At 40.0% G+C, this 16,137-nt stretch overlaps 1 protein-coding gene across 1 annotated transcript; it reads right to left on the bottom strand.

Annotated features, from left to right (window-relative positions):
• Positions 1 to 243: 243 nt before the first annotated feature.
• On the bottom strand, positions 244 to 10,230 carry LOC108680917. Its single transcript, XM_018169848.1, has 4 exons — positions 10,138 to 10,230; positions 9,240 to 9,381; positions 8,750 to 8,845; positions 244 to 448 (listed from the first exon to the last, which is right to left on the bottom strand). Exons 1-4 carry the CDS (start codon positions 10,199 to 10,201, stop codon positions 244 to 246), a joined length of 507 nt encoding a protein of 168 aa, XP_018025337.1. The 5' UTR covers positions 10,202 to 10,230.
• Positions 10,231 to 16,137: the final 5,907 nt, after the last annotated feature.

The raw sequence follows: 16,137 nt of genomic DNA on the forward strand, positions 1-16,137 counted from the left end.
TTAAATGTTTTTCCTGCATTGCGTATCCACGGTATCGACGAATTTGAATGCTAATTTGACTTTATTCTGCTTCATAATTTGGAATTTTTGCCCTTGAAAACCTCGTTGTTGTTTAATTTCACTTTAATTACAGTCAAGTTTTAGCAAATGCTACAGACCAAACAAACCAACAAAATGTTGACGTTTAAATTAAGGGTAGACCCAGACTTATCTTTTTGTGACACCATTTCGATAATTCAGGAGCTACTCGCCTGTTTCATTGAACTTTTTGGAGAGGTAAAGTTCTAGTAACGGAGTGTCCTCGAAATGCCTGCTGAAGTTTAAGTGAGCCACGCACAAGTTCTGGTAGGCGGCCTGAAGTGCCTTCAAGGCTGCCAACGTCGAGGGTTCAAAGGACTGAGACGCCACCAAGAACCAAACAGGTGCGTGGGGATTCAGTTTGCAGAAACTGTGACGATGAAAATATGAAGCGTATTATTACTGCAGATAATCTTAAAATAATCATCAAAATATATCTATATATAAGCTACTGACCAATATTACATCTATTCGACTGTCGGTCAAAGTTGGGTTGTAAACGCGACGGCGCGTATTGTGCGGCAGTATTTGACATCGCGCAATATTTCGCTCAATAAGTTTGTCCCCAATTCCGCGACATGTATATAAGTAAACAACTAACATGCTTGCTCGTTTACGCCAATCTCGTAGGGCAAGGTTATTGTTAGGAGTTAAAAAACTGTTTCATAAACACAGTGATATATATATTGAGATGCTATGGATAGGTCCAAGAAGCATTGGTTTTTGTATATATAATAGTAAATTTAAAATCATAATTGGCCAACTAACCATAGTAAGGTTGGTAATCTTACTCATATTAAACCGAACTATGATTAACTTATAATATATATTTTTTAATTTTTCTTAAATTCAAATTTGCAATTAAATTTAAATAAAATGTTTTACCTTGGCTACGAATCATTAGTATAGTGTTGATAAAGAACATTTTTTTGTAGCCCTTACCTAACGAAATTTTCGTTGAAGATCATGTCCAGTTTTGTTGTTTTTAATTTTCACGTCAGTTAATTAAACAATATTATTAGACGAGGAATCAATGGACGCAGGAATGTCCGGTATTCTAACCACAGGCGAGTAACCTACCTAAATATGTCCGGCTTTTAAACAAATGTCGAATAATTATATATAATATATAATAAGATAAAACTTGGCTTATATTGGCCGTTAGCAAATTGTGGAGATTAGCACAAAGGAAAATAAATTACCGTCTCATATTACTAAATAATGCGCTTAAATTATTATTTTTTGACGCAAGTCCTCGCACATCAAGTCCAACAAATCATCATCTAACCGGAATAAAGATAAACCATATGCACCATTATTGGCATATAAAGTGGCATCGTCCCTCACATATTTATAAAAGTTGAAATTTTGAAACAGAAACTATAATATTTTTTTGCTTAAGTAACATACGTGCTGAATCATGCAACAAAATTTGCGCTCCTGCTTCTGGTCGGAGACGTTACATGCAGCCGAGTTATTTGGCCTTCTGGAATGCCTATGCATAACACTATATAGTATGTATTGAAGTATTAGTAAAAGAAAATAATTCTGCATGCATTGTAGAGAAATTGAATCCCCAATTTTTAAGCGTTAACGCTAACAAGTATTGCCAATGATAGAGATGTTGCAGGTGTGCAACACCTGCAATTTTCAACTGATTAACAGATGGCAATTTTCAACTGATAAAGCAGTTGGCGTCTAGCTCAGCTGTACTGGAGTTGTACGTAATCGTATGTATGTCAGCATCTGTGTGGAAGCTACACAGAGTGACAGATCTTAACCAATTTGTTCCACCAAGATGCTGATATAATTTCATGTTAATTTTTTGGTATTGACTTTGAAATAGAATTTTTCAAGTACAAAAAAATTGTAGGGTTCAATTTCTTTATTACATCTGTTGCAACAGCAGGCATTAAAAATAGGAATCGTGCTTTGCAAATGCCCCTGTTTACCAAACTAGGGGAAGATATTGGAGAGGTATTTATTTGGCTTTTTGTCCTACGTGACTTCCTGTTAGTGGCACGCATCATCAACATCTATTCAATATTCAACATCATTATCATTGACAATGCAAGGCAGCATGTTGTTTAGGTAAAAATGTTTAAGCTTCACTTCCATTCGCTTGAGCCAAAACATCGGTTCAAAATCAACATTAATAATATGTATATCTTTCGGTATCCAGGTTACGAAGTAACATTTACTTCGTCCGGTAACTCTCATCTGACCTTGAACTTGGAAGAAGTAAGAAAGCCTTCTGTTCAGTATTATTTGATCGTCAACGACTTTCAAGTGATTGCATTTTTTAAGCAATCACAGCATCTTTTATTGTCTTGAAATAATGTGCAGATCTTGGACACTTGATTTCAATAACATGGTCATGATCCACGAAAGCGTCTGGGGGATGCTCCTACACTTGTCTATGAAAAAGCCGCATCTGTTCACTGAGATGCCCATTTTATTTTTCAAGCCTTCTATCGCTGAAGTTTCCCTCTCTCGAACCCACGCTAAGGCAGGTAGCGAGCCACCCAAGCCATTCATTATTCTGTAAACAACCAACTGCTTAGTTGTGGATTTTCTCAATTTGCACACAGTACCGGAGTTAGAAGCGGTCAGTCCTTTTCTACGTTCATTATGCCACGATGAACAATTACTTTGTTCAATTGTTGAATACTCGAGGGTCTGAATTTGATTTTCATCCAGAGACAAAGTGTGAATAAAATTCCTTTTAGCTTCATCTGACACGGTAGCTACTGAATGAAAATTCCTTCTGAAATGGCGACTTTGTCGCCATTTCAGCTTTAGAGCACTTCCGTTGAAGAGTTGCCTTTTGGCATTGGCCTTCTTACGAGCCAAATGAGCTTCAATTTTCATCATCACCATGTTAGGCAATTTTCGAGGAAGTTTTTCGTGGATTGGTGAATGCACGCCTCCAGTATGGTGTGCTATTACCGCACCGTTGCATCTGCTTTTGAAGCCGTTTTTTAAAGTGAAGTTCATTCTTTTTCCACCAGTTAATTAACCTTGCAACTTGACTGAAGAAATTTTCTACTTTGTTGCTACTAACGTCATGGATAGGAATATCTGCTTGGTCCTTCACTCTGTTTAGAATCTTCATTATAGCTTGAAAACTCCTGTTTTTTCTAGATCAGGTACGTAATTTTGGTCACCTTGCTTTTTGCAGAAATAATTTCCGGTTGTTTAAAACACCGTATGATCACCACAGGCTTGCCTGGCGCTGTTCAAAATGTCATTTTACAACCCCTCAATTTTTCCCTTTTCTGAAATATCATTCGAATTTTTATGGTGTCTTATAGCGCCATTTATGTCATTTATCAAGCGTTGAGCCTGAAACTGCACCAGTTTCCTTTGTTCCACAGAACCAAGTCTCGCTGCTCCTTAGCGTTGTAGACATTTTCTCTTAAATGTTTCTGGTAATTCCTCAAGATGCGATTACGGCATTCAATTTTTTTAACCTCTTATGGAGCGTAAGGCATGATTTTGAGCAGTTTAGGATACATACTATTATCCCCGTCACCAACAAAGTAGCTGTACTTCAAGCCATGTGTTTCTAGACTCGTAGAAAATCTTTCCGCGAGGATGTCTGTTTCCATCGATGACGGGCTGCCATGCCAATTTAGACTGCAGCCATGGTCTCTGAGAGCTTTTTTTTTAACGCTGAGCATACGCGCAGACTGCGCAAAATAGATTGCGTACGCTCATGAATAGAATTTTACCTGAGCGATAGCCAACTATTGCTGCAAGTCCCGAGGGAGCTGAGTAATTATGCCCATATGATCGCTTTGACCAGGCACCATCAGCAGTAACTAATATCTTAGGAATACCATTGGAATCAACTCTATTTTCACGAATGGGCAAATTTTTTTCTTCTTGAACCGCGACTTTCATACTTTTGAAAGCTGTTTCGATCCATTTGTCACTGACGCGTTGGTCGACTTTATGATTTGTGTTTTGAGTGACGAAAGGAACGCTGAATGATCCCAGAAATTCTGAATCTTGCGATCTTCCGATGCCTATTGTTAAGGCTCCTGAAACTGCCGAATAATTTGATGAATGCACTCCACCCTCAAGACTTTCTTCTTCAGTTAAGACGCACATTTTTAATTTGCACATACTATATTCAAATTCAAAAGTTGCGTAAAGCCCTCGTCGGACCTCTTACAAAATTAAATTGTAAAATGAACACATGTTTGTATTATGCAGCCCCATTTTACACTCATCGTTAAAAAGATTTTTGGCATCGAAGAGTCTCCTACCACTTGATGGTTTTAATGCATTTTGAAACACTTGTGGAATGTCACTGTTTGCATTAGGCACAACACTGCTTCGATCTGGTCAAGCAGATGCGGCTTAACATCCTGCACGCTCGCTCCCTCCGAAATTTTGATCACCAAATCCCTCAGATCGTCTTCATCGCTAGTAAGATCCACAGTTGGAGTGATATTGATGGAAGCATTTTCACCCGAAGCCGATGCGTTTAGAACCTTCAGGAGATTTTGCTTTTTTCTGAGGAGCAAACCGGGAATACCGGGAATGCGGGAATGACGACATTCAATAATACACCGCCCAGCTTCAAGATATTTGCTGGCATTTTTTTAGCTGAAATTTTTAACTTGGGGTACATTGACACGAGTATGATATTTCACCTGCTCATGTTCGTATACTCGAGGTTATAATAAGCACATTTGTAAGTAACTAAGTTGCACGGTTTCGTTATTGTGAACTCTATTCAAACTGAAATCGAACTATTGTTATGAATTGCATTAAAATTGAATTTTGCATTTGCAATTGAGTCTTGTAGATACACTTGACTGTTGCTTGTGAATGTTGTAGGAAAACATTGGGGTTGAAGACTGATTATTGCGCGAAAATGCTTGGTACTGGTTAAAAGGTGATGAAATGTTTGGAGCTTATTGTAAGTGGGAGAATGGTACTGACTGGTAAATTGGAAGAATTTTTTTGGACTTGACTGGCCGGAGAATGTTTGGTAGTGATGAATGTCCGATAACTGGTACTCAGAGCTGGGAAGCGCTACTTTGAAATGTTGCGGTTGCTACCGCTACTGCTACATGCTCCAAATGTAGCGGTCGCTACCGCTACAATTGCTTAAATGTAGCGCCGTTACCGCTACCGCTACTGAAAATGTATCGGCCGCTTCATGTAGCGTGCTACTGCCCACCTCTGGTAACAACTAACATGTTGACACTAGTAACAGACTGAGGTTGACAACATTACACCGAAATCTTTCGTACAGTTTTTTTCTGTAATTTATAATATTTATGTATCATGCTGGTTTTTAAATAATATTTAATACTATTAAGTAAAATCTAAAGGCTTTATCTATAAATGTAGCGGTAGCGCTGTAGCGGCAAAACCTCGTATCGCTACTTAAATTTGTAGAAGGCGCAGAGGCTACAATTGCTTAAATGTAGCGCCGTTACCGCTACCGCTACTGAAAATGTATCGGCCGCTTCATGTAGCGTGCTACTGCCCACCTCTGGTAACAACTAACATGTTGACACTAGTAACAGACTGAGGTTGACAACATTACACCGAAATCTTTCGTACAGTTTTTTTCTGTAATTTATAATATTTATGTATCATGCTGGTTTTTAAATAATATTTAATACTATTAAGTAAAATCTAAAGGCTTTATCTATAAATGTAGCGGTAGCGCTGTAGCGGCAAAACCTCGTATCGCTACTTAAATTTGTAGAAGGCGCAGAGGTGGGCAGTAGCGCGCTACATGTAGCGGCCGCTACTAGCGGCCGCTACATTTTCAGTAGCGGTAGCGGTAGCGGCTCTACATTTAAGGCAATGTAGCGGTAGCGGTAGCGCCCGCTACATATTTAAGTAGCGATACGAGGTTTTGCCGCTACAGCGCTACCGCTACATTTATAGATAAAGCCTTTAGATTTTACTTAAGGGGACCGGCTACCCTCCTACAAAACTTTTTGGTTTACAGACGGATCGTTTTGAAACTTGGTACACATATGTAAAACAGAAATCTAAGACCTTTTTGTTGATGTAAATTAAAAAAAATGAAAGAAAACGTGGAATTAGTAGAAAACGGCAAATAAGGGGTACTCTAAAAAAATATAACTTTTGCAAATCACATGCTACAATGTCGAGATACATATCATTCGATTTGTAACAACAATATCTAGCGACTGTAGAGCCCCGAATTTGGATTTTCCTCATCGTTTTTTTCGCGTTCTTCTCATTTTTTTCACATTTTTACCTCCCCCCCCCCACCTTCCTCCTCCTCCCATATATAAGTCAAACCATGCACATATTAAAAAAAAGGCTTCTAGAGTCGCTAGGTATTGATACGAAAGATTTCGGTGTAATGTTGTCAACCTCAGCCTGTTACTAGTGTCAACATGTTAGTTGTTACTTGTTAAGTTGTTACCAGTTACCACTTACAGGTTTTTTTCATCTTTCAGTTTGCTTACAGTTATTTTTACACAGTTGTTTTTATGTTTCACCTTCCCTACATGGATGTCTACTTTAATCTACTAATCTCAAAAATAATCCACATATATATACAAAAAAAGACTGATTTTTATATGTATATGTGGATAATTTCTTAGATTGGTAGATTAAAGTTCACATCCATGTAGGGAAGGTAAAACATAAAAATAACTAAATTTTTTTTACTTTATCTAACCCTGGGGTAACCCATAATAGTTCGGTTAGGTTAATTGCAATAAAGTTGCATTGATATGTTTTAAAAATGTTTTATTATCATTAAATGTTAATGAGTAAATCCCAATAGCAGAACAATATATATTTAGAGATTTTCAATAATTTTGGCCATTGTAGCGGCTATTGTAGCGCGCTACATTTTACTGTAGCGGTAGCGGTAGCGCCCGTTACAATCTAGTGGGTGTAGCGGTAGCGGTAGCGCCCGCTACATTTAGAGCATGTAGCGGTAGCGGTAGCGCCGCTACATTTCCAAGTAGCGCTGCCCAGCTCTGATGAAGGCGCTACCGCTACAATTGCTTAAATGTAGCGCCGCTACCGCTACTGAAAATGAAGCGGCCGCTATATGTAGCGCGCTACTGCCACCTCTGCTAGTACTGGTGAAAATGATACTAATGAGAGAATGTTTGATACTGGTTAATGTGAGAGGAAGTTTTGCGCTTGTATATGCCGAGAGTTTTAGGTAGGTACACAGAATTTGAAAAAATTGTTTTACCGCGAATAACTTCATTATGTTTCAGGTACTTCATATCTGGAAACATGAATTAGTTACTATATTGAATCTGCGCTATGTTGGAATGGTTTGAATTAAGCTCTGTAGATACAATAGGCTGTTGTTTGCTAATATTTTGTGAGAATTTTGAGGACTGCTTCAACTGATTATTGCGGGAGAATGCTTAACAGTATATGTGAGTATTTGGTGTTGGCGAATATGAGAGAAGGTTCAATACTGGTAAAGGAGAGATACTGTTTTGCTCAGTCGTACGTAGAAAATGTTTGGTACCGCTACCAGCGCAATAGGTAGGAGTGTTTGGTACGGGTAAATGGGTAGAATGTTTTGTACATGGATGATGTGGGATAATATTGAGCGGTGTTGATTATTGGAGTATGTTGATAGTTGAGTGATATTGTATATTGAAGAATGTTTGGTTTTGGCAATGTGTGAGAATGCTGATTGCAGGTGAATATATAAGAGAATGTTGTGGGTAATGTGGAAAGTTGGAGTTGGAAGTTGCATTAACTGATAATATTCCCGTTTCAAAACCGTGTTTACTTGCCACTTGCTTCATTGTGTCGCGCGCGATGATATATGTCTAGTCTGCTCATATATATGTATATAGCGTACAGTAATTCAAATATTCCTTCCTTTCCCCCATAAAGGGGGGATGAGAGGGGCATTTTATAACGCATTTTTCAGATTCGGCCGGGTCTGTCACGAACGTATCCGGTACCAAGAACACGCGATCCGCAGTCGCCTCACGGTTGTCAAGGAATATACCGGATCGTAATCAGGTGCTTATTTCCTTCGTACAACCAGAACCAAAAGCAGACATAGCGCCGCTAATTTACACCGCTAGGCGAGCTTGGGGCATCCATGAGCCAGCGGCTGACATTAATAACAATTTTTATAGGCGGGGACAGACAGTTGTTCAAAACTTCCTGTCCAGTGAAATGCAGATCTCAGACACGATAAGCTTTTTTTCACCTGACTTGACCAAGACTACCGTTTTCACACTCTCAGGACAATATTAGGTCGCTAATAGTCAGAAAGAAGATTCTATCAAGACGCTGATTCATTCGGACCGCAAAATTCGGAATAACTAAACCGAATGCGGCATTTCCTATCACGAGCCAGGAGGTTATGCGTTTTTTGTTGAGGAAGAGCAGCCGGCCCACATCCAAATTTTCAGAAAAATGCTTCATCACCAACATACCTGCTTAGTCACTATCACACCCCGCTCACCATCACACTCGCTCATCACAAACATGAGTGCTTCATCACCAGCACGAGCGCATCTTCCACAAATCTACTTCATCAGATAATCTCAAGCATTGAGAATGCGCTTCGTACCATCACATGTGTTTCATCGCCTTCAACCGTGCTTCATCACCATACATGCCTTATCATAAGCATAATTCACTAGCCACCACTCATCACTGTCATCACCTCTCTACCCCACATAGCCCCCTGGGGGGCAGGGCTGCTGCAGACGACGTCTCCATCAAGTAGACGTTGGACGCCGCGACGTCTGGCACCACGTCTCTGGTGGCACGTGTGGTCACAAGTTAGTACGTTATTGACTTATTAATTTAGACGTTACTTCGTCTCCGTAACTCGTCAGTATCGTAAAATTTCGGAAGACGGTCTCCTTATTTATTTGCATTTTAAAGGCTCTGGTAGCATTCACTCGTGATTCTTCTCGTATTACCGTACATTTAGTTACGGTAAATGCATCTAATTCAAACTTAGTTAATGAGGAATTTCTCCAATTACTGGTATTCAGTTCTTTAAAAAGCACTTACAGTTTTCAATGTCTCTTCGCCTTTTTACAACCTTTATTTTATAATTCCTAGCCTAGCCTGTAATATATATTTTCCTAGTGTCACAAGCCTCCGAGCTAGAATATAGGCTTAATAATTCTTTAATTTTGACTCACATGTACAACTCAGGCAGTTTCACCGTGCCGTCTTCACTGAATTTCGCAACGCACGTCGTATGAATTTTTTCAGTGATGGCATTTCTTCCACTACCTCCGGCGACTGCAGACGAAGGCTTGCTGTGCAGGGCGCTATAACCAACTGCGGGGTACACTCGGTTATAATTTGGTTAATACAACAGGCTGAGTAAATAAAACTGCTTTAATATTTGTCTCAACTTGGCAGCCATTACACCTGATCACGCTCCCCTACACCTGCATACGCGTAAGCAGGTTACCGTCTGTATTGACCAGTTAGGACGAACACAAATTGCTCTGAACTGTTCTCCAACTTGTATCATCATTCCTAGTTATCATTTTGTATCTCAGTTTTTATGTAGACTATTAGCTTCCCTGTAATGCTGAAACAGCAATTTTTATTCCTTAAATTGCAAAACTTTTTCTCATCATTTTGCAGTTTAAACTCCTTCCTTCCGTTTCTGGTATAATTAACTATTTTCATTAATTAAGCGTACCAGTTTACCATCACTCACTTTCCAGTTTACCAGCACATGCGTCCCAGTTTACGAGACTCGCGTCCAAGTTTACCAGCACTCGCGTTCAAGTTTACCAGCACCCGCATTCCAGTTTACCAGCACCCGCGTCCCAGTTTACCAGCACTCGCGTTCAAGTTTACCAGCACCCGCGTTCCAGTTTACCAGCACCCGCGTCCCAGTTTACCAGCATTCGCGTATCCCAGTTTACCAGCACTCGCGTCCCAGTTCTCCAGCACTCGCGTTCCAGTTTACCAGCACTCACGTTCCACTTTACCAGCACTCGAGTCCCAGTTTACCAGCACTCACTTCCCTGTTTACCAGCACTCGCGTCCCAGCTCTCTAGCGCTCGCGTTCCAGTTTACCTGCTTGTCGATGAACGCCAGCCAGCCCCAGCAGGGATAATACGGCTGCGGCCGCCGCGATCATCGCTCGGAACTTCCATTTACGGGACAGACGTCGACCTAGCCAGGAGAGGTTATATTATTTATTGAGAGCATTAAAACTATAGTTAAGCCAGGACAGCTTATAAAATTCAATGAGAGCGCTAAAACTGTAGTCGAGCCAGGACAGGTTGTATAGTTTATTGAGAACATTAAAACTACAGTCCAGCCCAGACAGATTTTTACAAGTGATACGAGCATTAAAACTCTAAACATAGTCCTCATATCTTCATCTGTTCAAGTGATAGTAATTTCAAACTATTATTTGTGTTTGAAAATAACGATGAATAAACTTTGCTTTACTTTTAATTGATGCAAAATTCATTTTGCCGTTTATATCAACGGCAAGTAAATATACGTCTGATAGATTTTCTAAATATTTCGGTGGAATTTACACATGAGAAAAGTATTCGATAAATCAATCACATAAAATTTGATCCGCAGTTTAGTATGTACCTTTAGTGTGTGTGTGTGTTAAAATGTTGCCATTTTGAGAACTTCCCTGTTCAAGTTTTTGTTCCAATCAAGGTCGCCTCAGTGGCATATAGGAGGAGCGCAGCCGTGCATCACCAATTTTGTGCACCAATAAGCCCTGAATCGAACGCCTTGGATCTCCGGACCTACACCAATCAGCCGTGCACCACTCGGCTTTGTCCTCTTCCGGCCTTGACCACCACCTGAGCTAGCGATTGACAGGGGCCATGCCTCATGCAACACAAGCGCGGCGCTTAGTAGATAGCTATTAAAGAATTGATATCACTTGTATGCTTAAATCGCAAATTAACTAAGAATTTAAATTAAATTAAATATTTAAATCAAATTAAAAATCTAAATTAATTAATTAAAGAAATTCAATTCGTTCTATGGTTTCAATGTATTAATTTGTGACTTCTAATTTGCGATTCTACGAACTGACGATGGAGCTGGTCTCCGAAACGTTTTCCATAAAGATATGAATTTTTGTGGACTATTCTTTGCTTTTAAATTCTTAGTTAGTAAATAGCTGTCTGTGGTATAGTAAGGTTGATTGTGTACGCTGGTCCGGCACACCAAATGCTGACTAACACCACTCTCGTTTGGAGTCACTCTCTAGTAGAGCGCCTAATTGATCTTTATAGAGAACACGAATGCCAATGGAGTGTTCGGTCAAAGGAGTACAAAAATCGAAATGCAAATGATGTAACTTACTTTTACATGACGTGTTTAGTTCATGTGATTGTAGCAACTCCTGACAATTTATGCATTACCGTTTAGCGATTGAGTGTGCTAGTTCTTTAATTATGATGCCTATGCTAAATTCTCGTTTACAACTGACATAGTGCGAAGAATGACGGACCGCAGCACACCCGAGAACAATGGCCCACAGCTGAAATTCGGTTCCATCCATCCTCATTGACGTCTAGTTGGCAACTGGTGTTCAAAAACTTCAAAGCGCGCGGTCTCAAACAACCGAGTACAAAAGTAGTGTGAACGGTTGTGCGCGGTGAGGCACCGCAGCAAACGACTCAAAGCGCATGTCGTTGCCACTAGTGTAAACGGGCCTTTAGAGGTGATTCAGGCGCAGATCGGCCCCGTACGGCGTACGGTGTTTGGCTTCTATTTTGCCGCATTTTTGGAATTCAATTGCCCAGTGGGCCGAATCTGCGTAACATGACAAAAAATAGTAGCTGGTCAAGCTTCCTCATGATGCCCCTGGTAAAACGCTGATGAGGCTACCGCATGATGTGCTGGTCAGAGACTGAACAGGGTAAATGCGCGAACCATATGACCATCTCCCGTTTCTATTAAATGGCGTCGACGAATGTACACGCGTGCGTTCGCTATGTGATACGACGTAACGAAGGGAGAGTCGACTCTAACTTGACATATAGCAAGGTTGAAGAAACCTAAGCCTATGATGAAGAAACCTAAGCACCTACTGTTTTAGACGCCTATTTTTAACCTGACATTTCTGCATAACATACCCACTTCTGGGCCCATAAGTCACAGCATCGAATGTATAATGAATAAATTGTTTCAGGTAATCGAGTAAATTAAGAAATCCGTAACTATTTCTACTCCATGAATATGATGAATAAACCAGAAGAATAACGCAAATCAACTCTCTTTCACTCAATCTATTGACCACAGGAAATTTTTGCACAGATTCCTAAAGGTTGCTTAATGCGCCGGAAGAAATAACACCAGAACTAATGTTGCAGGAGATGATAACTGAAGAATCGAATCAATCCGTTGAGTCTAAGAATCAAAGATGAACTTGCATTACGTGCGCTCACACATGTGTGCGGCTGTGCGCCGCATGTGCTCCAAAAGTCCAAAACTTAAACCATTATCTATTCAATAATAATTGCACATGCAATAACGCTCAAGCCCTAACTGGAAAGGTTTAAATGCTTCCTTGATTCAAGTGCACATCAGAAAGAGCTTTCAGTCGTTCAGCTTACAAGTTGCAATGCATGCAGGGGCATGTGGGGTCAACCTCCCGCACCCCCATCCAGGCAGAGCGATAGCCCTAGCCGCCCGTAAGCCGTCAGTGCTGCCGTCAATAACAAACAGTTGAAACTACTCGTGAAGCAGGGCGTAGACAAGAGTGATCAATTCGTATCAAAAAAGTTGAATAGTTTTGTCTCCTTCAGAGAGCTTTAAACAATTAGATTGTAAAGACTATTGCACGCGTAGACTTTGAACAGGATGAAAATTAATAGTTTGAGTGTTTGTGGAAGAGTTTCCTTGATTTCGAATCGTCTGGAGATTACTGTTCGTCAAGCCTACGAATTAATGATGGTTCCAACAATAGAATTGTTCAGCTTTGAGCACATGTCTGCTTGAGCGGCTATAGAAGTAGCTCTTGCAGATAAGTATGCTTTTAGTTGGAATTTTCAAGCATCCCTACGGCCGACAGCTTAACTATTGAAGATTGCATAAGACGTTCGTAATTTTTGGGAGCCTCTGCAGACTAGTCCAGTGCGGTACAAGATCGTTCTCGCTGCCCTAGCTGTCTTATCGGTGTGAAATATCGCGTACAAGGAGGCAGGGTGAACGTGTTTAAACGGGATCCCATTTGTGAGCAACTTATTTGATTTCCCATTACTATCGTATATTCCGCCATTATTTCAATTATCAATCCAATAATTTAGAGTGCAGTTGATAATATGAAAGCTTGAAACGAATTTGATCTTAGAGCATAACTCTACCAATGCAAAAAAAAATTTGACTCTTGTGAAGCGTGATCGAGTGGCTGCTTACTGCAATCCACACGCAACGTTTTAGCTGCAACAATTAGAACTGCGCAGACAAATCGTTGGTAAACTGATCGTGTGGACCGGCCTTCAAGATTGAGCAGCCGATGCAATAATTCTCTTTTTTAATTTCGAAAACAGATGAAAAATGTTCTAACAATGAAATTTTGTGCGCCAAAGTCGTTTCTGGAATACTTGGTACTTTATTTTTACTATTGCTTATAATTATTCCTGATAATATTTTATTGAAAAGTTTTTATCAGTGTAATTAACAGATCGCTTCACAGTGAACGCTGAATAAGGTATTTTTTGTCTATTTCGTAACCCTGAAATTAGTACCTATTACCCTTATCGTATTAATATTACCCTGAACTCTATTCCATTCATGAACGTTTTAGTAGACAGCGCTTCCTCCTTGTTCAAGCGCTTCAAACCTATCCTGTTAATGATATTAACATAGAATTTCTTATTCTGCTATATATTCTGATAATAGAGATTCTACCAATAGATGAACATATTCAGCTAATAGAGAATGTTCAAAGACGTGCAACAAGGATAATTCCAGGCTTGAAGGGCAAGTCCTATGAAGAAAGTTTAAAGATTATGAAGCTTCCAAGACACAGTTATCGACGTCTGCGTGGGGACCTCATTGAAGTATACAAATATACTCATGGTTTACACAAGGTCCCCGAAGGATTACTAGAATTTGAAACAAGGACCAACACCAGGGGCCACGGCTATAAAAAAAAATGCGCTGCAACTTGTCCACGCGACAACATTTCTTCTCGCTTCGAATCACCGACATGTGAAACAGCCTCCCCAATGACATCGTTGGCGCTCCAAGTATGAACGCGTTCAAGAACAGACTAGATAAAGCTCTGGCAAAATATATGTTCAGATTTTAAATGCCTATATAGCACCATATCGAACCCGGTGGAAATCTAGTAGCTATTTCAAACTATCGTCAGTCTTGAAAATATCCGGTCAAATGACAAGATTTTAGATCTTATGTGAACAAGTCACGAAAAGTTCAAGATTCGGCGACAGGCCACATCAGGCCTACTCTTTAGCGCCGACATCACTATGTTATGTTAATGTTATGTTATGTTTATATGAATAACTTTTTCTTAATTACCAATGAACGGACCATCATGAGTCGTATCATAAATTGTTTATATGGATAACAATACTCAAAAAATATAAAATATATACGTAACTCAAATCATTACTTCCAATTCACTCCGCCACTAATTGATTTTCCTCTAAACAAAAGCATAAACCACACTCACAGAAGTGCTGTACGGATGCCATGTCGCTCTGGTGCTTGCCTGATAATTGATAATGAAACGTTAAATGTTAACGTAATTTAGTAATTCATCGTAGGTAATTAACGTAATTTAGTAGATTTTAACAGCCTCTTGTATTGATTATATTATTTGACACTCCACACCATCACTCCTCACTATCACTCCACACCATCACTCCACACCATCACTCCACACTATCACTCTACACCATCATTCCACACCATCACTCCACACCATCACTCCACACCATACACACCATCACTTCACACCATCACTCCACACCATCACTCCACACCATCACTTCACACCATCACTCCTCACCATCACTCCACACCATCACTTCACACAATCACTCTTCACCATCACTCCGCACCATCACTCCGCACCATCACTCCACACCATCACTCCACACCACAAATTTGGTACAGTTTATTTGTGCTGCTACGCGCCTCGTCGACCACTTCACTCCGTTCAACCTGATACTCTGAGTTGGTCTATGAAAATCTTACTGCCGTCTCATCTCATTTAAATTAATTATAGCACAAGTGTTTTTCACACTAATTAGGCAATTTAAAATTACCAATTAGCGAGTCACACTTGTTCGCAACACCTGAAAGCGCCTGTAGTGATTGCACCTGCATGGTGCTGGTTACCCCCGTGGTGCTAGTTACCCCCGTGGTGCTAGTTACCCCGTGGTGCTGGTTACCCCCTACGGTGCTAGTTAGTAGTTACCCCCATGATGAAAGACACGCAACAAGGATAATTCCGGGCCTGAAAGGCAAGTCCTATGAGGTAAGATTAAATATTATGAAGCTTCCAAGCCTCAATTATCGACGTCTGCGTGGGGACCTTATTGAAGTATACAAGTATACTCATGGCATATTCTAGGTCCCAGAAGCGGCACATCGTGGACCAGAGGCGGCGATCCATCGTGGCCTGGGACTGCTACGTCCCAAACAAATACTAAGGATACTACGGATAGAAGGATCACTAGAATTTGAAACAAGTATTAAAATCACTTGACTGCTTAAATCGCAAGTTTATGAAAAATTTAAAAGCAAAGAAAATTGCCAGAAAATTCAACATTTCTTCAATAGGAAAACGTTTCGGAAGACCAGCTCCATCATCAGTTCAAAACCTAAAACACAGGTTCATACAATTAGCAATAAATTCACATTGAAGCATAAATCGTCAAATGAAAAACAAACAAGAATGAAGCAAACACGGGCACAAACCTATCTATTTACAATTTCTTTTTTTCCTCTAGGCGGGGAATGAAAGATGTTCGCATTGGATGTAAACATGTAAAGATGTTCACTGGATGTAAACCAGATTTCGCATTGAAATTTCCATTCCGCCCAATCTTTGCTGCTTAT

This window comes from Hyalella azteca, unplaced genomic scaffold, assembly GCF_000764305.2.
Source record: "Hyalella azteca isolate HAZT.00-mixed unplaced genomic scaffold, Hazt_2.0.2 contig12323, whole genome shotgun sequence".
In the NCBI taxonomy this organism is placed as follows: domain Eukaryota; kingdom Metazoa; phylum Arthropoda; class Malacostraca; order Amphipoda; family Hyalellidae; genus Hyalella; species Hyalella azteca.